General features: G+C 37.6%; 1 protein-coding gene across 1 annotated transcript in view; it reads left to right on the top strand.

The window, feature by feature from the left end:
- The window catches only part of NCAM2 (neural cell adhesion molecule 2), a 246,380-nt gene that overhangs the window by 3,092 nt on the left and 216,645 nt on the right, over positions 1–26,643 (top strand). The window contains exons 3-5 of the mRNA XM_052644625.1: positions 1,071–1,277; positions 3,103–3,246; positions 14,006–14,143. Coding sequence (XP_052500585.1) covers positions 1,071–1,277; positions 3,103–3,246; positions 14,006–14,143 — 489 coding nt within the window. The remainder of the gene's footprint in view (positions 1–1,070; positions 1,278–3,102; positions 3,247–14,005; positions 14,144–26,643) is intronic.

Here is a 26,643-nt window from a genome sequence, read left to right as displayed (position 1 = left end):
CTGATGAAATTACTCATTTCAGTTGGGAAAAGAGAAGATTAGAGATTCATTTGAAAAATAGTCATTGGCCTTATCTATACAAGTTTAACAACTTGAGAGATTAATTCAAAATTCTGTTAACAAAAGCCAAAGTTTATTTTATAGAAGATTTACATTTTTATGAGCTCTGCTGTATGGCGGAGAGAGTGCTATTTCCTGACTCTATCAGAAAGAATTGAGCAGATGAAAGTATGTTCATAATCGTGTTTCAATTTAGATTATGTCTACTGGAGATGGCTCAGTGGGTAAACAATCTGCCTGCCAATGCAGGAGACACAAGAGATGCAGGTTCAGTTACTGGGTTGGGAAGGACCCCTGGAGAAGGAAATGGCAACATACTCCATTATTCTTGCCTGGGAGATACGATAGACAGAGGAGCCTGGTGGGCTACAGTCCATGGGGTCTTAAAGAGTCAGACGCAAACAGGCACACACATGTCTATCAAATGGACTGTTATTTGGGACTCAGGTGCCAAGCCAGTTTCAGTACTTGTTATAATAATAATAATCCATAGATCATTGTGGTAAAGCTTACACTATGTAAGTGCTAAGTAGCTTCAGTAGTGTCCACCTGTTTACAACCCTATGGGCTGTAGCTCGCCATGCTTCTCTGTCCATAGGATTCTCCAGGCAAGAATACTGGAGTGGGTTGCCATGCCCTTCTCCAGGGAATCTTCCTGATCCAGGCACTGAACCTCGACTCCTCCATTGCAGGTAGATTCTTTAGCACTGAGCCATCTGGGAAGCCCCAAATTTACTCTTATCATAGCTTAAATACCATACTGGAAAACCCATTTCCTATGGGTTTTGCTTACTCAGACGAGATTTAATTCTCATTGTTGGATAAATAAGGATGAACATGTGTGCTAGCATTTGTGTTTACTTTCAATTTTGTAAGATTTTCAGATTTTGAGTCTTCTGTTTACATTTTTTTTCTAAATTGTTAAAGTTGTTACATAATAGTAAATGCCAATATCAAAACAAACACTTGAAACATATTTTCAAGCATTTCTTTTCTATGGCTCTCTGCAGCAATTGGTGAACCTGAGAGTATAGATTGGTATAATCCTCAAGGGGAGAAGATAATTTCAACACAGCGGGTATCAGTGCAAAAGGAAGGTATTAGATCAAGATTAACCATCTACAATGCAAATATAGAAGATGCAGGGATATATCGTTGCCAAGCAACAGATGCCAAAGGACAGACACAAGAAGCTACAGTCGTTTTGGAAATTTACCGTAAGTCATGTATTTATGTTTTATTGATTGAAATTATAAATTATTATAAAAATTCAAATTGAAATACACTTAACAATAGAAGCTAGTACTCATTGAGAACTAACTTTGTGCTGGACAATGTAATAATAAGACTTTTACAGATATCAGCTTATTTATATTTTACCATAGTACATCTCTAAAATAAGATAGATAAAATGTTGCAGTGGATTATAAATATATAGATGGAGCCAATTCTATTGGGTAAATAATGAAAAAGTTTTAGTTTTCCGATGCCATTAACAATCTGTTAGGTAAAAGACAACAGTTTATTTAGTGTTACAGAACTTATTTGGAATGCTTTTCTCACTTTAAAAGCTCATGACTAGAGAAAATATCCTGTGTGATAGCAGTGACCAGTCTAGAATGAGAACTGGGGAAGGATCAGTTGACAGACTTTAGATAGAGAAAAAGTTGAAAACTCATATAAAGAAGAATAATTTCCCACCAGATTCTTAGCTCCAGGTGTTTTCATTAACAAGGTTTTCTACACTTGCACTTCATTTTATGACTTGAAATTGATTAATTCCTCATTCCTATTTTTAGGAATCCTTAACATGTTTAGCAAAACTGAAGATCATTGATTCCCTGGTTTTGAAACCAGGTTCCATCACTTATTTCTGTGGTCCTGAGCAATTGGGTACCCTCTCTGTTTTCAATTTCCATTTATAAAATGGGTATAATAGTAGTACTTACATCATACATAGAGTTGCTTTGATGACTACATTAATTCATGCACAATGTGCCTAGAATATTACCGTGCAATTAATTTGTGGTAGTTAGCATTTATACCAGTGAAAAACTATAAAAGTTTACAATGCTAGTGCATAACTCATGTCTTCCTTATAGCTGTGTTGAAAAAAGAGCCAAAAGAGTGCCATAGCAATACTTCCTCTTAAGATGACAACAATCTGTTGGAACATTGTTGTCATTTGTCCTGATTTGACCTTTTTTCCCCCCTCCTCTTAGCTTCTAAACTCCTCAGAGAAGGATGTTTTACTTCTTTATATGCCCATTTGCTGTAGTAATTTCATAAATTACAAAAAACTAAATTGAAAACATAATTTCATAGACTAGTATCTGGAAAGAAGTGTCATTTGAAATGATACAAAGGAAAATTCCTGGTGTTTTATTTGTAAAGGTAATTTTTTTTTTTTTTTAGCAAGAACAGTGAATTACCTTTGTGAAAATTTCTCATTAAGTATAAATATCCACATCCATGCCTTCATTTGATACACTTATGGATGTCTACTATATGGCAAACAATATTCTAATTCTTAAAGACTCATTAGTGACTAAAACAGAAAATGTCACTGGCCACTTGGTGCTAACATTTTAGTAGGTAGAAACCGAAGACAAAAAGGAAGCTAAAACTAACGTATAAATGCTAGATATATATGCTATAGAATCCTAGTTTGTATGTGGAGACTGGGCAAAAATTTGATGGAATTTAAGAGAGTGCAAATGCCCAAGAGTGAGAACAAATCTGGAGGGTTCAAGGAACTCCCTGGAGTAGAGATTAGGAGGAGAGAAGAAAAATCGGATCAAAAATTATGAGGTAGACTCCAGTTCATACAGGACCTTGTATAGCAATATAAAGACTTTGGACTTTATTCTCAGTGAGGTGGGAATTTATCGGGTAGGAGAATCAGATGGTCTGGTGAAATTTTAAATGATCTAAATTTACCTAATTATTTTATTACAGCATCCATAAAGAAGGATTCTGAAATATGTTATTGAGGGGAATGAGCAATAATACTTCTTTGGTTTGTTTTACTTTCTTATACAGAAAAACTCACTTTCAGAGAAGTGGTATCGCCTCAAGAGTTCAAACAAGGGGAGAATGCAGAAGTAGTTTGCCGAGTCAGCAGCTCACCCGCACCTGTTGTCAGCTGGTTATATCATAATGAGGAAGTCACCGCTATATCCGACAGTTAGTATTTTGGTAACTCCCTAAGTTATATGTTCTAACAATACTGCAATTTTTTTTATGAAGACTGAATCTGCTTGAGTAAATATAGCAATTGGATTGACCCTAAGTATCAAACAACTGTTTAGGGAACATCAGAGCTCTAAACTAGGGGTTGGCAAACTATGGCCCTAGGCTCAATTCAACCTCTCTGCTGTTTTATTAAGGTGTTATGGAGGTGCAGCCAAACCCAATCATTACATATGGTCTATGGCTACTTCGGTACAAAGTTGAGCAACTGTGACACAGATGGTTTGGCCCACAATAGTTACTTTCTGGAGATGACAGAAAAAGTTTCCTGACCCCTGCTCTAGTCAAGAAAAATTTATATATAAGCAGTTCAAGAATGTGAAAGTGATAGTCACTCAGTTGTGTCCAACTCTTTGTGACCCATGGACTGTAGTCTGCCAGGCTTCTCCATCCATGGAATTCTCCAGGCAAGAATACTTAGATAGTGGGTTGCCATTCCCTGAGTGAGGATCTTCCTCAATCGAACAGGGATCTCCTGCATTGCAGGCAGATTCCTTTCCATTTGAGCACCAGGAAAGCCCAGGTTCAAGGATACTGAATAAATAAAGGAATCTATCCTGATCTATTAAAATTATACATTTTATAATTCAGACTTGATCCCACAGGCTTATTATATGTAAGCTGAAAATATATCTAAATGGGTCCTATTAGTTTTTCTGGCGCTGTTCTTCCAAAGATACCTACATATTCTAAATATTATGGTAAGATACATGTGGGTAATTGTAAGAAAAATACATTCATTCCAATTGTCTTCATGATTATGATTCAGACTGAGCTAAAATTCCAGAATAATATGACATCTGGAATTGAATGCATAATTTGCTTACATTATGCTATTTTACCATTGTGAATTGGGAGTATTTTCAATTTAGAATATTTTTCATTGCACCTGCATTGCAGAGAGGTACAAAATAATTGAATCTTTTAAAATATTAAATACTTTCTATCTTGGATGTCTTTGTTTTTGTTTCTAAGAAATGAAACTTCTACAGCATAAAGGGGAGAAAGTAGATAGTTTCTGTTTTTGAATATGTACAGAGAATATTTCATGATCACTATTGTCAATTTATATTTTAATTTTAGAGAATTTTTCTGGGTGTGCCATTTTCACTGCTTGTTAGTTACTGACTAAAACTTTTTTCTATTGTCATAAGTCAATTAGACATATGTTTATTTTCAGATAACTGCTTTCAGTTCAGTTCAGCTCAGTTCACTTCAGTGGCTCAGTCGTGTCCGACTCTTTGCGACCCCATGAATTGCAGCACGCCAGGCCTCCCTGTCCATCACCAAATTCCGGAGGTCACGCAGACTCACGTCCCTTGAGTCAGTGATGCCATCCAGCCATCTCATCCTTGGTCGTCCCCTTCTTTTCCTGCCCCCAATCCCTTCCAGCATCAGAGTCTTTTCCAATGAGTCAACTCTTCGCATGAGGTGGCCAAATTATTGGAGTTTCAGCTTCAGCATCATTCCTTCCAAAGAACACCCAGGACTGATCTCCTTTAGAATGGACTGGTTGGATCTCCTTGCAGTCCAAGGGACTCTCAAGAGTCTTCTCCAACACCACAGTTCAAAAGCATCAATTCTTTGGTGCTCAGCCTTCTTCACAGTCCAACTCTGAACATCCATACATGACTACTGGAAAAACCATAGCCTTGACTAGACGGACCTTAGTCGGCAAAGTAATGTCTCTGCTTTTCAATATGCTATCTAGGTTGGTCATAACTTTTCTTCCAAGGAGTAAGCGTCTTTTAATTTCATGGCTGCAGTCACCATCCACAGTGATTTTGGAGCCCCCCAAAATAAAATCTGACACTGTTTCCACTGTTTCTCCATCTATTTCCCATGAAGTGATGGGACCGGATGCCATGATCTTCGTTTTCTGAATGTTGAGCTTTAAGCCAACTTTTTAACTCTCCTGTTTCACTTTCATCAAGAGGCTTTTTAGTACCTCTTCACTTTCTGCCATTAGGGTGGTGTCATCTGCATAGCTGAGGTTATTGATATTTCTCCCAGCAATCTTGATTCCAGCTTGCATTTCCCCTAGTCCAGCATTTCTCATGATGTACTCTGCATAGAAGTTAAATAAGCAGGGTTACAATATACAGCCTTGACGTACACCTTTTCCTATTTGGAACCAGTCTGTTGTTCCATGTCCAGTTCTAACTGTTGCTTCCTGGCCTGCATACAGATTTCTCAAGAGGCAGGTCAGGTGGTCTGGTATTCCCATCTTTTTCAGAATTTTCCACAGTTTATTGTGATCTACACAGTCAAAGGCTTTGGCATAGTCAAGAAAGAAAGATGTTTTTCTGGAACTCTCTTGCTTTTTCCATGATCCAGCAGATGTTGGCAATTTGATCTCTGGTTCCTCTGCTTTTTCTAAAACCAGCTTGAACATCAGGAAGTTCACAGTTCACATATTGCTGAAGCCTAGCTTGGAGAATTTTGAGCATTACTTTACTAGCATGTGAGATGAGTGCAATTGTTCAGTAGTCTGAGCATTCTTTGGCATTGCCTTTCTTTGGGATTGGAATGAAAACTGACCTTTTCCAGTCCTGTGGCCACTGCTGAGTTTTCCAAATTTGTTGGCATATTGAGTGCAGCCCTTTCACAGTATCATCTTTCAGGATTTGAAAGAGCTCAACTGGAATTCCATCACCTCCACTAGCTTTGTTCGTAGTGATGCTTTCCAAGGCCCACTTGACTTCACATTCCAAGATGTCTGGCAAAGCAGACACCATCGTGATCACACCATCATGATTATTCGGGTCGTGAAGATCCTTTTTGTACAGTTCTTCTGTGTATTCTTGCCATCTCTTCTTAATATCTTCTGCTTCTGTTAGGTCCAGACCATTTCTGTTCTTTACCAAGCCCATCTTTGCATGAAATGTTCCCTTGATATCTCTAATTTTCTTGATGAGATCTCTAGTCTTTCCCATACTGTTGTTTTCCTCTATTTCTTTGCATTGATCGCTGAAGGCTTTCTTATCCCTTATTGCTGTTCTTTGGAACTCTGCATTCAGATGTTTATATCTTTCCTTTTCTCCTTTGCTTTTCACTTCTCTTCTTTTCACAGCTATTTGTAAGGCTTCCCCAGACAGCCATTTTGCTTTTATGCCTGTCTTTTCAATGGGTATGGTCTTGATCCCTGTCTCCTGTACAATGTCACTAACCTCATTCCATAGTTAATCAGGCACTCTATCTATCAGATCTTCCCTTAAATCTATTTCTCACTTCTACTGTAGAATCATAAGGGATTTGATTTAGGTCATACCTGAATGGTCTAGCGATTTTCCCTGCTTTCTTCAATTTGAGTCTGAATTTGGTAATAAGGAGTTCATGATCTGAGCCACAGTCAGCTCCTGGTCTTGTTTTTGTTGACTGTATAGAGCTTCTCCATCTTTGGCTGCAGAGAATATAATCAATCTGATTTCAGTGTTGACCATCTGATGATGTCCATGTGTAGAGTCTTCTCTTGTGTTGTTGGAAGAGGGTGTTTGCTATGACCGGTGCATTATCTTGATAAAACTCTCTTAGTCTTTGCCCTGCTTCATTCCACATTCCAAGGCCAAATTTGACTGTTACTCCAGGTGTTTCTTGACTTCCTACTTTTGCATTCCTGTCCCCTGTAATGAAAAGGACATCTTTTGTGGGTGTTCTACAAGATCTTGTAGGTCTTCATAGAAGCATTCAACTTCAGCTTCTTCGGTGTTACTGGTTGGGGCATAGACTTGGATAACTGTGATATTGAATGGTTTGCCTTGGAAACGAACAGAGATCATTCTGTCGTTTTTAAGATTGCATCCAAGTACTGCATTTTGGACTCTTCTTTTGACCATGATGGCGACTCCATTTCTTCTGAGGGATTCCTGCCTGCAGTAGTAGATATAATGGGCATCTGAGTTAAATTCACCCATTCTAGTCCATTTTAGTTTGCTGATTCCTCGAATGTAGATGTTCACTCTTGCCATGTCCTGTTTGACCACTTCCAATTTGCTTCCAGGTTCCCACGCAATATTGCTCTTTACAGTATTGGACCTTGCTTCTATCACCAGTCACATCCACAGCTGGGTATTGTTTTTGCTTTGGCTCCATCCCTTCATTCTTTCTGGGTTTATTTCTCCACTGACCTCCAGTAGCATATTGGGCACCTACTGACCTGGGGAGTACCTCTTTCAGTATCCTATCATTTTGCCTTTTCATACTGTTCATGCATTTCTCAAGGCAAGAATACTGAAGTGGTTTGCCATTTCCTTCTCCAGTGGTCCACATTCTATCAGACCTCTCCACCATGACTCGCCTGTCTTGGGTTGCCCCTCGGGCATGGCTTAGTCTCATTGAGTTAGACAAGGCTGTGGTCCTAGTGTGATTAGATTGACTAGATTTCTGTGAGTATAGTTTCAGTGTGCCTGCTCTCTGATGCCCTCCTGCAACACCTACCATTTTACTTGGGTTTCTCTTTTTTGGGCATGGGGTATCTCTTCACAGCTGCTCCAGCAAAGCGCAGCCACTGCTCCTTACCTTGGATGAGGGGCATCTCCTCCCGCCACCCTTCCTGATCTTCAGCATGGGATGGCTCCTCTAGGCCCTCCCACGCTCTGCAGGCACCACTCCTTGGACATGGGGTTGTTCCTCCTGGCCGCCGCCCCTGGCCTTGGGCGTGGGGTTGCTCCTCCTGGTCGCCTCCCTGACCTTGGGCACTGCCCCCAGCCTCGGACTAGGGGTGGCTCCTCCTGGCCGCTCTCCCTGGCCTAGGGCGTGAGGTATCTCCCCCCAGCCATCACCCCTGACCTCAGACGGCTTTAGATTTTACTAATGAAATTGCATGAGTAAACTGTATATTTTCTTCTTTTTTTTTCCCTCAATAATAAAGAAAGCAATACTTTTATAGCAGTTAAATGACATTGTCTAAACATTTTCAGATTAGTTAATCTTAGGCTTCAAGTATACATAGTTATATGGTACATTTTAATTATAAAAGGTTTTGAAAATGAGTTTTTCTTTTTTTTTTAATACACATAAGGGAAAAGCCTCAAAGCGAAGATTGATGGTCAAGTATACTACGGATGGAGGGCTGATGCCTCTGTGCTATGCTTATACATTTTCCCAGTACCCCATGGTGAAATGATATGAGGCTGGAATTCCATCATGGCTCCACACTTTCCTTGGCTTTTGAACTGTGGTGTTGGAGAAGACTCTTGAGAGTCCTTTGGACTGCAAGGAGATACAGCCAGTCAATCCTAAAGGAGATCACTCCTGGCTGTTCATTGGAAGGACTGATGCTGAAGCTGAAATTCCAATACTTTGCCAACCTGATACAAAGAACTGACTCAGTAGAAAAGACCCTGATGCTTGGAAAGATTGAAGGTGGCAGGCAAAGGGGATGACAGAGGATGAGATGGTTGAATGACACCACTGACATCATGGACATAAGTTTAAATAGGTTCTGGGAGTTGGTGATGGACAGGGAGGCCTGGTGTGCTACAGTCCCTGGGGTCGCAAAGAGCCAGACAGGATTGAGTGACTGAACTGACTGAACTGAAAGCTTTGAACAGCTTTTCTAACTGCTCTCTACATAATTCATATGCTTAATACATTATTATATCCTTTTTTAATTTAAACAAATTTAAATTAAAACATTTTTGAAATATTTTTTAATTGGAGGGTAATTGCTTTACACTGTTCTGTTAGTTTCTGCCTTACACACAATGTGAATCAGCCACCATTGTTATTCAGTCATTAAGTCATGTCTGATTCTTTGTAACCCCATGGACTGCAGCATGACAGACTTCCCTGTCCTTCACTCTCTCCCAGAGTTTGCTAAAACTCATGTCCATTGAGTTGGTAATGCCATGCAACCATCTCATCCTCTGTTGTCCCCTTCTTGTGCCTTCAGTCTTTCCCAACATCAGGGTCTTTTCCAATGAGTTGGCTCTTTGCCTCAGGTGGCCAAAGTATTGGAGCTTCAGCTTTAGCGTCAGTCCTTCTAATAAATACTCAGGGTTGATTTACTGTAGGATTGACTCGTTGGATCTCCTTGCTGTCCAAGGGGCTCTCAAGAGTCTTGTCCAGCATCACACTTAGAAAGCATCAATTCGTTGGTGCCCAACCTTCTCTATGGTCCATAAGTATATATATATATATATATATATATATATATATATATATATATATATATATATGTATGTATATATATTCATACATATATATATACACACACATATATATCTCCCCTATTAAATGCATTTTGAACAATGTTTACAATTTTAAATAAAACAGACATGTAAATATTTGTTAAGTGAATGAAGAAATATTTAACTTTATATCAGTAAATATATTTAACTCAGTAATATTATTTAACTCAGTAAATAATGTCTATTTTTCTTGTTCCTTCTCACTGATTTGTTATATCTTGGGAATGAGTTAAACATAGAAACTTAACACTGAGTTTCATGGAAAGCAATGTAGAATTTTTTTTAGAGTTGTAAAATTTGTTATTACTTTGGGATGAAAGGATGTAGGGGAATGGTGAAGATGGACACACTTTTCTTATCTTTTAATATTTAAGAAACTTGCCACATACTTCATTATTGAACAGTTTTTACATTTATAGTGAATTTATAAGAAGTAATATTCTTCAGATTTTTTATATATGTATGATTTTTTTAACAAAACCAATGAAATAAATTTAGATTTATAATCATGTATGGAACATATATGAGGATTTAGAATAATGCAGTATGTCCAGATAACTTTCTGAAGCCTTAACATGGCACAGGAGTAAAGTTTAAAGGCTCCATATGAAACTATGAAGGTTTGGAAATGTTGATTTATTAACCATGCTTTTGACAGCAGCCTTTTGACAAATATGCATAAATAATACTCCCACAGACTACTTGAAGTGAAGATGTTCCATGTTGTTTGTTGAAAGAAATCCATATGCTAGAAAATACAAGCATTTAGGTTTTAAAGTGATAGTGTCACATTTTGTTAGAAAGTTGAATATCTTGACTTTTAGTGTCAATCCTGATGGAAGGGTATGCTATCAGAATTGCCCATTCAATCTTAGCCATTCTTAAAGCTATCTCTGAACCTTCCTATATGCTTTGAAAATTTTCTAATAAAATACCATTTTTGCATCAAAAGCCATGGCTAAAATCATCTTGCTCAGAAAAAAATATGAAATCTACTCCCAGTATATTAATAAAAAGTCATTCAACAGTTATTTTCCACCTATTATGTTTCATCTATTGTCCTAAGTGATGGTGATTCATAGTTAAAAAGATGAACTAGTCTAGTGCCCTTAATATGTTAGTACTCTTATAAAAGTATCAGTGGATAAATTGTGAAAACAAGATTGTTGAAGTATATGATAAGGAAAGTGCGGTGATAGAGAATAAGGAAAGAGCACTTGAATCAGTTAGGGCAGAGGGAAGTATCCAAAATGCGTGTCTGACTCTTTATGACCACGTGGACTGCAGCATGCCAGGCTTCCCTTTCCATCACTAAGTTCCAGAGCTTGCTCAGACTCACATCCATCTAGTCGATAATGTCATCCAACCATCTCATCCTCTGCCATCCCTTTCTCCTCCTGCCGTCAATCTTTCCCAGCATCAGAGTCTTTCTAATGAGTAGGTTCTTTACATCAGATGGTCAAAGTATTGGAGCTTTAGCTTCATCATCAGTCCTTCCAATGAATAGTCAGGACTGATTTCCTTTAGGATTGAATGGTCTGATCTCCTTGCAGTCCAAGGGACTCTCAAAGAGTCTTCTCCAACTCTACAGTTCAAAAGCATCAATTCTATGGCACTCAGCTTTCTTTATGGTCCAACTCTTACATCCATACATAACTACTGGAGAAACCATAGCTTTGACTAGATGGACCTTTCTTGGCAAAGTAATGGCTCTGCCTTTTACTATGCTGTCTAGGTTGGTCATAGCTTTTCTTCCAAGGAGCAAATGTCTTTTAATTTTATGGCTGCAGTCACCATCTGCAGTGATTTTGGAGCCCAGGAAAATAAAGTGTGACACTGTTTCCATTGTTTCCCCAACTATGTGGTGTGAAGTGATGGGACCAGGTGCCATGATCTTAGTTTTTTGAATGCTGAGTTGTAAACCAGCTTTTTCACTCTCCTCTTTCACTTTAGTTAAGAGGTTCTTTAGTTCCTTGTTGTTTTCTGCCATAAGGGTGGTGTCATTCTGCATATCTGAGGTTATTAATATTTCCCCCACAATCTTAATTCTAGCTTGTGCTTCATCCAGCTCAGCATTTTGCTTGATATACTCTGCATGTAAGTTAAATAAGCAGGGTGACAGTATACAGCCTTGACATACTCCTTTCCCTATTTGGAACTAGTCCATTGTTCCATGCCTGGTTCTAACAGTTGCTTCTTGATTGGCATACAGATTTTATGGAGCCAGGTAAGGTGATCTGGTATTCCCATCTCTTTAAGAATTTTCCATAGTTCATTGTGAGCCACACACTCAAAGCCTTTAGCCTAGTCAGTGAAGCAGAAGTAGATGTTTTTTTGAAATTCTCTTCCTTTTCCTATGATCCAATGGATGATGGCAATTTGATCTCTTGTCCCTCTCCCTTTTCTAAATCCAGCTTGAACATCTGGGAGTTCACAGTTCACATACTGTTAAAGCCTCTCTTTGAGAATTTTGAGCTTTACTTTGCTAGCGTGTGAGATGAGTGCAATTGTGTGGTAGTTTGAGCATTCTTTGTCATTGCCTTTCTTTGGGATTGAAATGAAAACTGACCTTTTCCAGTCCTGTGGCCACTGCTGGCTTTTCCAAATTTGCTGACATGTTGAGTGCAGCACTTTCACAGCATCATCTTTTAGGATATGAAATAGCTCAACTGGAATTCCATCACCTCCACTAGCTTTGTTCATAGTGATACTTCCTAAGGCCCGCTTGACTTCACATTCCAGGATGTCTGGCTCAAGGTGAGTGATCACACCATTGTGATTGTCTGGGTCATTAACATCTATTTTGTATAGGTCTCATTTTAATTTCCAGCAACACACTTTAATAGAATATTTTTTAAATTTTCTTTGGAATGTCATGAAGTTTTAGGAGTTCTGAGTTCCTCCAGTCCTTACTATAAGTCATATTTCCTGCTGATTGCCTTTCTCTCCAGTCTCTTCTTTGGTGAGAAAATTTCCCAGGAAAAAGCATCAGTATAAATATTTTTATATGTCATTTCAAGGTCAAACAAAAGATGAAATAGATATTTTGGGAAAGTTTAAACCTTCTGAGCTGAAAATTATGTATATGTAGCTTAATAATTGGTATTTTGTCTCTGAGGCAGCTTCAGAATCTCCAGAGTTTCATTCCTTATTACCTGTCTTTTAGACAATCAATTACCACATTCTTACCTGTTTTAATATAGTCTAATAATTTCCTTATTTGTATTTAAATCCAAAACTTCTACTATGACTTAAGGAATTGCTATGAAAAATGAACCCCAAATATGAATGGTTTCATATCACAGCAGTTTCTTACTCATGTGAAATCCAATGGGTTGTAGGATGAGAGACAAGCATTGTACCCATTGCATTCATTCAGTGATCCAGGTTGAGGGATGCTGGGAAACTGCATTCTCATGTGACTTCTTTGTTTGTCCTAAAATTTCTATTAACCCAGCAAATAGGGGAAGAGTAATAAATACTGGAAGAGCCCCCAGAAGTACTCTTTAACAGTAGATATCCATAGGTGGGTATCTTAAAGATATTTCTGCCTTACCAAAAGGTCCAAGGGGGTCAAGGATGTGTTTCTCTTATCCACCAATGTGCTCAAATACAGTACTTAGCAAACATCATGTCTGATGTTATCTATGGATGAATTAATTACTGAAATTTAGGATATTGCCTTTATAACATGTTTCAAAATAGAATAGAATAATGTTCTTTACTTGATAACAAGGGAAAAGTTCTTAAGACTGCAACAAAATTATGATGAGTAAAAACTTAAGACTAGGTATTATGGAAAATATGGTCAGGCTGAGATGCTGCTTGGCTAGCCAGAATACTTCAAGCAATCACCTAATGCATGCCCTGTAACAGCTATTTTTGTACATATGCATGTGCATACACTCACACATAAAATGGAATCTTGAGATAAAAGTAATGAAGTCTAATCTATTCCTTCCTAAAATGGATTATCTTGCATTTAGAAAAAAATCTTTCAAATAAATCTGAGATATGATCATTTTATATGTCCTCTACCTGACTTGAATATTATTGTATATTTAGCTTCCTCCTCAGGATATGTGCAATTATTGGTTTAATTATTGTGTGAGGAAGGATATTCAATCAATTCTCTAACACATTTCCATCCCCAAGTTGCTATATATTTGCAGTCAGAATATCTTCTTGTCTGTAATATCTAATCCCTCAGCTTTGTTATTTTGTGTATCTTATCTGCATTCAGAGTACCAAGGGGAAAATAATAGCTTAACCATTTTATGTGGAAATAAACTCTTGAATGTATTTTCACAAAAAGGTGTAACAAGGCAGTTGTAGAGTGGAAAAATCGAAGTCATGAAATTACATTTTACTTTCAAATTGAAATTTGTTTGTTGATGAAAAGTTGGATAGTATCAGACAAGTGCCATATTTTAATACTTAGCAATTTAGAGCATGCTGGACTTTTTACTGATATTGTTTCCTCCTCTTTGCTTTCTTTCCAGATCGGTTCGCTATGTTAGCCAACAATAATCTGCAGATTCTCAACATCAATAAAAGTGATGAAGGTATATACAGGTGTGAAGGAAGAGTGGAGGCTAGGGGAGAAATTGACTTCCGTGATATCATTGTTATTGTTAATGGTAAGCAGAGAATAATTTGTATGTATTTTATTGTTGCATTTAGCAGTATGTTTATTAAAAGAGCAACACAGCACTTAAGACTGATAAACCTCTGCTATCCCTGGAGGAAGCTGTCTCACCTATAATACAGCATCTGTTGCTGCACTATAGCCTCAAGGGCAAGCATGCATGCTAAGTCACTTCAGTTGTGCCTGACTGTTTGCAACCCTATGGACTGTAGCCCTCCAGTCATCTCTAACCATGAGATTCTCTAGACAAGAATACTGGAATAGATTGTGGGTTGGCATGCCTCCTCTAAGGGATCTTCCCAACCTAGGGATTGAACCCTCGTCTCTTATGTCTCCTTCATTGGCAGGCAGGTTCTTTACCACTAGTGTCACTTGGAAAGCCCCTCAAGGGCAAGATCTGTGACTTATTTAATATTGTTATCCTCTTGTGCAAAGAGTCTATAAGGGAGTAGTTGCCTTTTGCTGGTTTTATAGTTGTTGAAAGAATGTCAAATGAAATATAGTAAAGTGTGATACTAGATTTTGCTTCTAAATTACAGGGGTTACATGCTTAAACTAATCTAATTGACAGTATTTACAGGTTTTCCCTAATGTATAAGTAAATGCATTGTTACCCTTTGGGATCTTAATGGACATTAATAACTAAATTTTTGACATCAAGATGACATCTGTTCCTCCAAATTTGGCTTCTTTTTACTATACTGCCTGCTTGCATTAACATACTATTCTGTGAGGCTGGTAATATGTTAATGTTATCCTAATTATCTCCACTTTGAGATTCTAATGGGTCACCAAGGTGCACACTGTATTTCTTTAACATCTATAAAATATACACTACTTTTCCTATCATGCTTTCCATAAGAGTGCTGCCCTTTCCAATTATTTTTTTTAAATTTTTCTTGAGTGACCGCTATTTGTTTTCTCTGCTCTTAATCTTACAATTTCAACTTTTCTATCTTACCAACCTTACAATATTTAAAATTATCAGTATTTCCCTTTACTTTCAAAACAAAATCAGAAACATTCTTTATGGTATAGGAAGCTGATCATCAGCTACCTTCCCTAATCATTCAGTCTGGGTAACCTGTGCTTTAGCTAAATGGAAATTGTATTAGTAACACTACACAAATGTACTTTGATTTGTCCTTCTGAACAAATTCAGGTCTTTTAAACTGAGTTAGAAACAACCATAATCACATAATCTATAACCACAATGTAACTTATTCCTTTTGGAATGGACAAAACTGAGAGACTGAAAAATTAATCAATGTCGTCTTCCCTATCCTATGCCCCTTCCACCATGAGCTATCTCTCCACTTTTTTTTTTTTTTTTAAGAGATTTGGAAACAACACAAGGAGTAGATCAAAAAGAGTTATTTGGTTTTTCCTTTCCTGGAGTGAAAGAAGTTTAACCACAGATTTCATGCTGAAAGATAAAAAGAATATTAAATCACTGATTTTTTCCTCTTCTTCTGTAAGTCTGTAATTAATTGATATTTAGGAGACCTAGGTTCCCTTCCTGGGTTGGAAAGATCTCCTGGAGAAGGGAATGGCTACCCACTCCAGTATTCTTGCCTGGAGAATTCCATGAACAGAGGAGCCTGGCAGGCTTCATTTCAGTCCATGCGGTCACAGAGTCAAACACAACTGAATGACTGGCATTTTCACTTTCAATTTCATGGATAAAATAATGGAACAGACCAAGTAGAAACTAGGGAACTAGGTAGAAACTGCACATGCTCTAGGGTGAGGCCAAAGTGCCAGGCCTTTCAAGAGAAGATATTCATAGCCTTTTTTTTTTTTTGATGTGCAAAATCTATTATTTATTGAGACTACTATAGTCAGTGGAGGTTTTGAGGAAGATTTTAGTGAAGATGAAGAATATGTTTAAATATGTTGATGTGTACTATGTTTGTATCTCTCTATATTAATACATATCTATATTTTTGTATTTTTATTTATGAGCATTTCTAATTCCTTTCTCTCTTTATTATATGCAGTCAGCAAAGGTAACTTTGGCTATTTAGTTTCTTAATTAGTTGACTTAACTATCTACTGTGCTTTGTTGATGAAAGAATTTAAGGTAGGAAATTTTGTGTTTTTTGTCATGGGCAAGACCTTGTGCTCAGTATATTCTCATGAAAATGGGGGTTATAACATTAGTTAAAACATGTAAAGTTTTTTTAAAAAGGACTAAGTTTATAGGAAACACTATATAAATATGTACTATGATTGTATGTTATATATGTGTGTTTATATGCTGAGACTTAGTTGTGTCTGACTCTTTATGACACCATGGACTATAGCCCACCTGACTCCTCTGTCCATGGGGTTATCCCAGCAAAAATACTGGAGTGGGTTGCCCTTTCCTCTTCCAGGGGATCTTCCAGACCCAAGGACTGAACCTACATCTCCTGCAGCTTCTGTGTTGGCAGGTGAATTTTTTTCTTTTTTTTTTTACCAATAAGCCACCTGGGAAGCCCATGTTATATATGTATGTTTATGTAAATTTCTAGAGTAGGAAATGGAAACCCACACCAGTATTCTTGCCTGGAAAATTCCATGGACAGAGAAGCCTGGTAGGCTGCATACAGTCCATGGGGCTGCTAAGAGTTGGACATGTCTAAGAAACTGCACATATGTAATTTATGCATATTTTTATATTAAAACACTATTTTGAGACTTACAATCAAAAGGAAATGTCATCTGGAAGATGTAGCATATTAAGCTTTTATTGTCTATTCTGCTGTTGTAATTTCTTTTAATACATTTATGAATGTTCTATTTCCACATTAGATTATCTGTGATAGTTTGAATGTAATGGCATTTATTTTAAAGGAAGGATTCTTTGGGTATGAGTGGGTCCAGTTAACAAAGTTTGAATCATCAAGTCCATCGTGATCTACATTCAAACTGGAATGTTTATTTCTTTATCTACACTTATTATTCCAGGTCTCTTAAAGATGTAAATACTGGACACAAAAGAATACACATGTTCTTTTGTGCAGTTCACATCAATCATGTATGGAATGTCCTTTTGTGACTGCATCACACTGACCTTCTCCAAATTAATCACCCTTCTTCCACATCCTACTTTTCTTCTCACATACTAATCTGACCTTCTTTGCTTAAACATCACTTTATCTCCAATTCTTCTTATTAGTCACATTTCCCTGTTATGGCCACAAGCTCCCATATCTTAGAATTACCAGAACCACTGTTTTCCAAAATAAGTGTTCACAAAATCAACCATTGATTTATTTACCTTCTGGATGATTCAGTTGGACCCTTTCAAGGGAATGCATTGACTAATGCCACCAGATGGCTGTGCTTTTCTCTCACATTTTGCCTTTTTATACAGTCAGAAAAATCATTCTTCTCCAGTCGTATTGACTCTGCCCTGCTTACCAGCTCCTTTTAAAGCTTGAGCCCTCTCTAAAACTATCCTTTATTATTTATTCATTTTTAATTAATTAATTTATTATTATTATTATTATTTTTACTTTACTTTACAATATTTTATTGGTTTTGCCACATATCAACATGAATCTGCCTGGGAGAATGGCATTGAAACATGTATATTATTTACCTGTTATAAAATCCCTTGAAGTTGTTTCAATGAAAACTTTGAAGTTGCATAAATTAGTAATAAAGATTATTACTAATTTTATTCACATTATCTTATTTTTGTTCAATTATAGTATTTGATGAATTATATTCTTTTTCTCTCCAATTTATAATGCATGCCTCTCTCTTATTTGCTACTAATTTTTATCCTTGGTAAAATTATTTTATCCTTGATAAAATTCATTGTTGACCTTTTACCTCAAAGTATATTGAAGTTCCAACCAAATATTCCAGTCAACAGTTTCTTCACATTCACTGATTTCTTGCCAAGTCCTGGTTCTGGAAGAAGGTCTTCTCTGCTTTGATGTTGACTCTTTGCAGATTTTCCCTTGCATTTTTTCCTCTTCCAACACATTAACAATTCAGTTCAGTTCAGTTGCTCAGTCGTGTCTGACTCTTTGCGACCCCATGAATCGCAGCACGCTAGGCCTCCCTTGTCCATCACCATCTCCTGGAGTTCACTCAGACTCACGTTCATCGAGTCCATGATGCCATCCAGCCATCTCATCCTCGGACATCCCCTTCTCCTCCTGCCCCCAGTCCCTCCCAGCATCAGAGTTTTTTCCAATGAGTCAACTCTTCGCATGAGGTGGCCAAAGTACTGGAGTTTCAGCTTTAGCATCATTCCTTCCAAAGAAATCCCAGGGTTGATCTCCTTCAGAATGGACTGGCTGGATCTCCTTGCAGTCCAAGGGACTCTCAAGAGTCTTCTCCAACACCACAGTTCAAAAGCATCAATTCTTTAGTCCTCAGCCTTCTTCACAGTCCAACTCTCACATCCATACATGACCACAGCAAAAACCATAGCCTTGACTAGACGGACCTTAGTCTGCAAAGTAATGTATCTGCTTTTGAAGATGCTGTCTAGGTTGGTCATAACTTTTCTTCCAAGGAGCAAGCGTCTTTTAATTTTATGGCTGCAGTCACCATCTGCAGTGATTCTGGAGCCCAAAAAAATAAAGTCTGACACTGTTTCCACTGTTTCCCCATCTATTTCCCATGAAGTGACGGGACCAGATGCCATGATCTTCGTTTTCTGAATGTTGAGCTTCAGGCCAACTTTTTAACTCTCCTCTTTCACTTTCATCAAGAGGCCCTTTAGCTCCTCTTCACTTTCTGCCATAAGGGTGGTGTCATCTGCATATCTGAGGTTATTGATATTTCTCCCGTCAATCTTGATTCCAGCTTGTGTTTCTTCCAGTCCAGCGTTTCTCATGATGTACTCTGCATATAAGTTAAATAAGCAGGGTGACAATATACAGCCTTGACGTACTCCTTTTCAGCAACACCAAATATTAAGGATCTTTTTTTTTTTTCTTAACTCCCTCTATGAATTTCTTACTATATTTCGCAGTGCCTATGTATAGTTTTTCACAAGTATTTATCTTGCCTCCCTTTAAGAGGTTTTACACCACTGCTCATTGCCACGTGAAGTGTGATGCTTCCAGTAGAAGGTTTAAGCAGCTAAACCCAACTGATGATGTGGCTTTCTCTTGCTATGGGAATACAAGAAAATGTAATATACACTGTACTGAAATCAAGCTTCAGGATGAATCACATGTTACTTCTCTTGGGCTTTCCTCCTGCCATGAAGCTAAGTGAAAGTGAAAGTTGCTCAGTCCTGTCTGACTCTTTGCAACCCCGTGGACCACACAGTCCATGGAATTCTCCAGGCCAGAATACTGGAGTAGACAGCCTTTCCTTCTTCCAGGGGATCTTCCCAACCCAGGGATTGAACCCAGGTCTCCCGCATTGTAGGTAGATTCTTTACCAGCTGAGCCACAGGGGAAGCCCTGCAGCTAGCATGACTGTAATAGGGACTTCTTTACCTACAGCATCGTGAAGATGTGTGAAGCTGAGTCACAGCTGATCTGCAGGTGCAAACACATACCATAGATCAGAAATAAAGCACATTGTTAAGCCCTGAGATTTTAAAGTCTTCTGTTATCACAGAAAAGCAGGCACATGCAATGACAGTGGCTTTTTCCTACCTAAGCAATTTAAATACTGTCTGACCTAGATGTACGTCTGAAATTACTTCCCTGAGTACACATCAGACATCTTAGACTCCCAAATGGTGATCATCTGCAATAGATTTTTAAATTAACATATTAATATATTGGTAATTCAACTGAATATTCAACATTTAAAGGAGATGTGCTGGCTATATTTTTCATACTTTGTTATGCTTAGAATACTAACAGATCTAATAGAGCAGTATTTCCCTCAAGGCACTTATAAATTTATCTCAAAAATTTAAAATAATCAACTTTCATAAGGTTCCTTATTGTTTATGGAGCTGCTGAATTCAAAAGCGTATAATAAGTACATTTTAAAACATTTATTGATTTTTTAATTAAAGGATAATCGGTTTACAGAATTTTGTTGTTTTCTGTCAAACCTCAACATGAATTGGCTTTTTCTGTCAAACCTCAGCCATAGTTCTTGCCTGGAGAATCCCAGGGATGGGGGAGCCTGGTGGGCTGCTGTCTATGGGGTCGCACAGAGTCGGACATGACTGAAGCGACTTAGCAGCAGCAGCAGCTGTAGTTATACATATATCCCCTCCTTTTTGAACTTCCTTCCCATCTCCCTTCCCATCCCACCCCTCTAGGTTGATACAGAGCCCCTGTTTGAGTTTCTTGAGCCATACAGCAAATTCCTGTGGGCTATCTATTTTATATATGGAAATGTAAGTTTCCTTGTTACTCTCTCCACACATCTCACCCTCTCCTCCCCTCTCCCCATGTCCATAAGTCTATTCTCTATGTCTGTTTCTCCACTGCTGCCTGAAAATAAATTCTTTGGTGCCATTTTTCTAGATTCTGTATATATGCATTTGTATATAATATTTATCTTTCTCTTTCTGACTTACTCCACTCTGTATAATAGGCTCTAGGTTCATCCACTTCTTTAGAACTGACTCAAATTCATTCCTTTCTATGACTAACATACCATTGTGCATATGTATGACAACTTTTTTATCCATTCATCTATCAATGGACATCTAGGTTGCTTCCATGTTCTAGCTATTGTAAATAGTGCTGCAAAGAACAATGGAATACATGTGTCTTTTTCAGTTTTGGTTACCTCAGGGTATATGCCTACAAGTGGGATTCCTGGATCATATGGTGGTTTTATTCCTAGTTTTTTAAGGAATCTCTATACCGTCTTTCATAGTGGCTGGATCAATTTACATTCCTACAAAAAATACAAGAGCATTCCCTTTTCTCCACACCCTCTCCAGCATTTATTGTTTGTAGACTTTTTGGCGATGGCCATTCTGACAGCTGTGAGGTGATATCTCAGTGTAGTTTTCATTTGCATTTCTCTAATAATGAGTGATATTTAGCATCTTTTCTTGTGTTTGTTAACCATCTGCATGTCTTCTTTGGAGAAATGTCTGTTTAGGTCTTTTCCTCACTTTTGATTGAGTTGTATGAACTCCTTGTATATTTTGGAAATTAATTCTTTGGCAGCTGTTTCATTTACTATTATTTTCTCCCATTCTGTGTGATGTCTTTTCACCTTGCTTATAGTTTCCTTTGCTGTGCAAAAGCTTTGAAGTTTAATATGGTCCCACTTGTTTACTTTTGTTTTTATTTCCATTACTCTAGGAGGTGGGTCATAGAGGATCTTGCTTTGATTTATGTCATCAAATGTTCTGCCTATGTTTTCCTTTAAGAGTTTTATAGTTTCTGGTCTAACATTTAGATCTTTAATCCATATCTTTGTGTATGGTGTTAAGAAGTGTCCTATTTCATTCTTTTACATGTAGCTTTCCAATTTTCCCAGCACCATTTATTTAAGAGGCTGTTTTTGCTGCCATTGTATATCCTTGCCTCTTTTGTCAAAAATAAGGTACCCATAGGTGTATGGGTTTATTTTTGGGCTTTCTGTCTTTTTTCTTTGGTCTATATTTCTGTTTTTGTGCCAGTACCATACTGTCTTGATGACTTTGTAGTACAGTCTGAAGTCAGGAAGGTTGATTCTTCCAGCTCCATTCTTCTTTCTCAAGACTGCTTTGGCTATTTGGGGTCTTATGTGTTTCCATCTGAATTGTAAAATTTTTTGTTCTAGTTCTGTGAAAAATACCATTGGTAATTTGGTAGGGATCACATTGAATCTGTAGGTTGCATTTAGTAGTATAGTCATTTTCACAATATTGATTCTTCCTATCCACAAACATGGGTTATCTCTTCATCTGTTTATGTCATCTTTTATTGCTTTCATCAGTGCCTTATAATTTTCTGTGTACAATTATCTTGTCTCCTTAGATAAGTTTATTCCTAGATATTTAATTCTTTTGTTGCAATGGTGAATGGGATCGATTCCTTGATTTCTCTTTCTGAGTGTTCAGTTCAGTTCAGTTCAGTTCAGTCCCTCAGTCGTGTCCGACTCTTTGCGACCCCAAGAATCGTAGCATACCAGGCCTCCCTGTCCATGACCATCACCCGGAGATCACTCAGACTCACGTCCATCGAGTCCATGATGCCATCCAGCCATCTCATCCTCGGTCGTCCCCTTCTCCTCCTGCCCCCAATCCTTCCCAGCATCAGAGTCTTTTCCAATGAGTCAACCCTTTGCATGAGGTGGCCAAAGTACTGGAGTTTCAGCTTTAGCATCATTCCTTCCAAAGAAATCCCAGGGTTGATCTCCTTCAGAATGGATTGACTGGATCTCCTTGCAGTCCAACAGATTCTCAGGAGTTTTCTCCAACACCACAGTTCAAAAGCATCAATTCTTCGGTACTCAGCCTTCTTCACAGTCCAGCTCTCACATCCATACATGACTACAGGAAAAACCATAGCCTTGACTAGACGGACCTTAGTCAGCAATGTCATGTCTCTGCTTTTGAATATACTGTCTAGGTTGGTCATAACTTTTCTTCCAAGGAGTAAGCATCTTTTAATTTTATGGCTTCAATCACCATCTGCAGTGATTTTGGAGCCCCCCAAAATAAAGTCTGACACTGTTTCCACTGTTTCCCCAACTATTTCCCATGAAGTGATGGGACCGGATGCCATGATCTTTGTTTCTGAATGTTGAGCTTTAAGCCAACTTTTTCACTCTCCTCTTTCACTTTCATCAAGAGGCTCTTTAGTTCCTCTTCAGTTTCTGCCATAAGGGTGGTGTCATCTGCATATCTGAGGTTATTGATACTTCTCCCATCAATCTTGACTCCAGCTTGTGTTTCTTCCAGTCCAGCGTTTCTCATGATGTACTCTGCATATAAGTTAAATAAGCAGGGTTACAATATACAGCCTTGACGTACTCCTTTTCCTATTTGGAACCAGTCTGTTGTTCCATGTCCAGTTCTAACTGTTGCTTCCTGACCTGCATATAGTTTTCTCAAGAGGCAGGTCAGGTGGTCTGGTATTCCCATCTCTCTCAGAATTTTCCACAGTTTATTGTGATCCACACAGTCAAAGGCTTTGGCATAGTCAATAAAGTAGAAATTGATGTTTTTCTGGAACTCTTGCTTTTTCGAAGATCCAGCGGATGTTGGCAATTTGATCTCTGGTTCCTCTGCCTTTTCTAAAACCAGCCTGAACATCAGGGAGTTCACAGTTCACATGTTGCAGAAGCCTGGCTTGGAGAATTTTGAGCATTACTTTACTAGCATGTGAGATGAGTGCAATTGTGCGGTAGTTTGAGCATTCTTTGGCACTGCCTTTCTTTGGGATTGGAATGAAAACTGACCTTTTCCAGTCCTGTGGCCACTGCTGTTTTCCAAATTTGCTGGCACATTGAGTGCAGCACTTTCACAGCATCATCTTTCAGGATTTGAAATAGCTCAACTGGAATTCCATCACCTCCACTAGCTTCGTAGTGATACTTTCTAAGGCTCACTTGACTTCACATTCCAAGATGTCTAGCTCTAGATTAGTGATCACTTCATCATGATTATCTGGGTCATGAAGATCTTTTTTGTACAGTTCTTCCATGTAGTCTGATTGTTAGTATATAGAAATGCAAGTGATTTCTGTGCGTTGATTTTGTATCCTGTGACCTCGATAAATTCACTGATTAGCTCTAGTAACTTTCTGATAATATCTTTAGGATTTTCCATGTACAGTATCATGTCATCTGCAAACAGTGAGAGCTTTAATTTTTCTTTTCTGATCTGGATTCATTTTATTTCTTTTTCTTCTCTGATTGCTATAGCTAGGACTTCCAAACCTATGTTGACTAATAGTGATAAAAATGGACACCCTTATCTTGCTCCTGATCTTAGAGGGAGTGCTTTCAGTTTTCAACATTGACAATAATGTTTGCTGTAGGTTTATCATATATGGGAGAAGGCAATGGTTATCATATATGGGAGAAGGCAATGGTAACCCACTCCGGTACTCTTGCCTGGAAAATCCCATGGATGGAGGAGCCTGGTAGGCTGCAGTCCATGGGGCTGCTAAGAGTCAGACACGACTGAATGACTTAACTTTCGCTTTTCACTTTCATGCACTGGAGAAGAAAATGGCAACCCACTCCAGTGTTCTTGCTTGGAGAATCCCAGAGATGGGGGAGCCTGGCAGGCTGCCACCTATGGGGTCGCACAGAGTCGGACACGACTGAAGTGAGTTGGCAGCAGCTGCAGTATCATATATGGCCTTTACTATGTTGAGTTAGGTCCCTTCTATGACCATTTTTTGAAGAGTTTTAATCATAAATAGGTGCTGAATTTTATCAAAGGCTTTTTCTACATCTATTAAGATTATCATATAGTTTTTATCTTTCAATGTGTTAACATGGTATATCACACTGATTGATTTGTGTATATTGAAGATTTCTTGCATTCTTTGAATAAACCCACCTTGATCATGGTGTATGAGTTTTTGATGTGTTGCTGAATTGTTTGCTAAAATTTTGTTGAGGATTTTTGCATCTGTGTTTGTTGGTGGTATTGGCCTGTAGTTTTCTTTTTTGTGTGTTGTTTTGGTTTTGGTATCAGGCGATGGTGGCCTCATAGAGTGAGTTTGAAAGTATTCCTTTCTCTGCACTTTTTTGAAAGAGTTTTAGAAAGATAGGCATTAGCTCTTCTCTAAATGTTTGATAGAATTTTCCTGTGAAGCCATCTGATCCTGAGCTTTAGTTTTTTGGGAGATTTTTGATCACAGCATCAATTTCAGTTCTTGTAATTGGGTTGTTGTTCGTAATTTCTATTTCTTCCTGGTTCAGGCTTCGAAGATTGAACTTTTCTAAGAATCTGTCCATTTCTTCAGGTTATCCATTTTATTGCCATATAGTTGTTCATAATAATCTCTTATAAGCCTTTGCATTTCTGTATTGTCTGTTGTAACCTCTCCTTTTTAATTTCTAATTTTCTTGATCTGATTCTTCTCTCTTTCCTTGATGAGTGTGGCTAAAGGTTTGTCAATTTTGTCTTCTCAAAGAATTAGCTTTTCGTTTTATTAATCCTTACTATTGTTTCTTCCATTGCTTTTCCTCTTATTTTTGCTCTGATCTTTATGATTTATTTCCTTCTTCTAATTTTAGGGTTTTTTTGTTTTTCTTTTCCCAGTTGTTTTAGGTGTAAAGTTAGGTTGTCTATTATATTTTTCTTGTTTCTTGAGGTAGGATTGTATTCTGTTTACTTCCCTCTTAGAGCTGCTTTTGCTGTATCCTATAGGTTTTGAGTTATCATGTTTTAATTGTCATTTGTTTCTAGAAAGATTTTTATTTCCCTTTTGATTTATTCAGTAACCTGTTGGTTATTTAGAAATATATTGTTTAATTTCCATGTGTTTGTGTTTCTTACAGTTTTTTTTCATGTAATTGATAGCTAGTCTCCTAGTATTGTAGTTGCAGAAGATGCTTGATACAATTTCAATTTTCTTACATTTACTGAGGTTTGATTTGTGACCCATGATATGGTCTATCCTGGAGAATGTTCTATATGCACTTGAGAAGGTGTGTTCTTCTGCATTTGGATAGAATGTCCTGAAGATATCAATGAGAACCATTTCATCTAGTGTATCATTTAAGACTTGTTTTCCTTATTAATTTTCCATTTTGATGATCTGTCCATTGCTGTGAGTGGGGTGAGTCTATTACTGTTATTGTGTTACTGTCAATTTCTCTTTTTATATCTGTTAGTGTTTGTCTTATGTATTGAGGTGCTTCTATGTTGGGTGCATAGATATTTACAATTACTATGTCTTCCTCTTGGATTGATCCTTGATTATTATGTAGTGTCCCTCCTTATCTCTTGTAATATTCTTTATTTTAAGATCTATTTTGTCTGATACAAGGATTGATACTCCAGCTTTCTTTTGCTTTCCATTTGAATGGAATATATGTTTCCATCCTCTCACTTTCAGTCTGTATGTGTCTTTAGGTCTAAAATGTATTTCTTGTAGATAGTATACATATTTGTCTAGTTTTTGTATCCATTCAGCCAATCTGTGTCTTTTGGTTGGAGCATTTAATCCATTTACATTTAAAGTAATTATTGATATATATGCTCCTATTGCCATTTTATTAATTGTTCAGGGTTTGATTTTGTAGATCATTTTCTTCTCTTGTATTTCTTAACAATATGCCCTTTTAACATATGTTGTAAAGCTGGTTTATTGTTACTGAGTTCTCTTAATTTTTGCCTGTCTGTAAAGCTTTTGATTTCTCCATCAATTTTGAATGAGATCCTTGCTGGGTACAGTAATCTTGGTTGTAGATTTTCCCCTTTCAGTACTTTAAATATATCCTGCCATTCACCATGGCCTGCAAAGTTTCTGCTGAAAGATCAGTTGTTAACTCTATGGGGTTTCCCTTGTATAGTCTTGTTGCTTTTCCCTTGCTGCATTTAATATTCTTTCTTTGTGTTTAATCTTTGTTAGTTTGATTAGTATGTGTCTTGATTTGCTT

The sequence above is a fragment of the Budorcas taxicolor genome, chromosome 1 (genome assembly GCF_023091745.1).
Source record: "Budorcas taxicolor isolate Tak-1 chromosome 1, Takin1.1, whole genome shotgun sequence".
NCBI classification, from domain to species: Eukaryota; Metazoa; Chordata; class Mammalia; order Artiodactyla; family Bovidae; genus Budorcas; species Budorcas taxicolor.
This window is presented reverse-complemented; position numbering and strand designations above follow the sequence as displayed.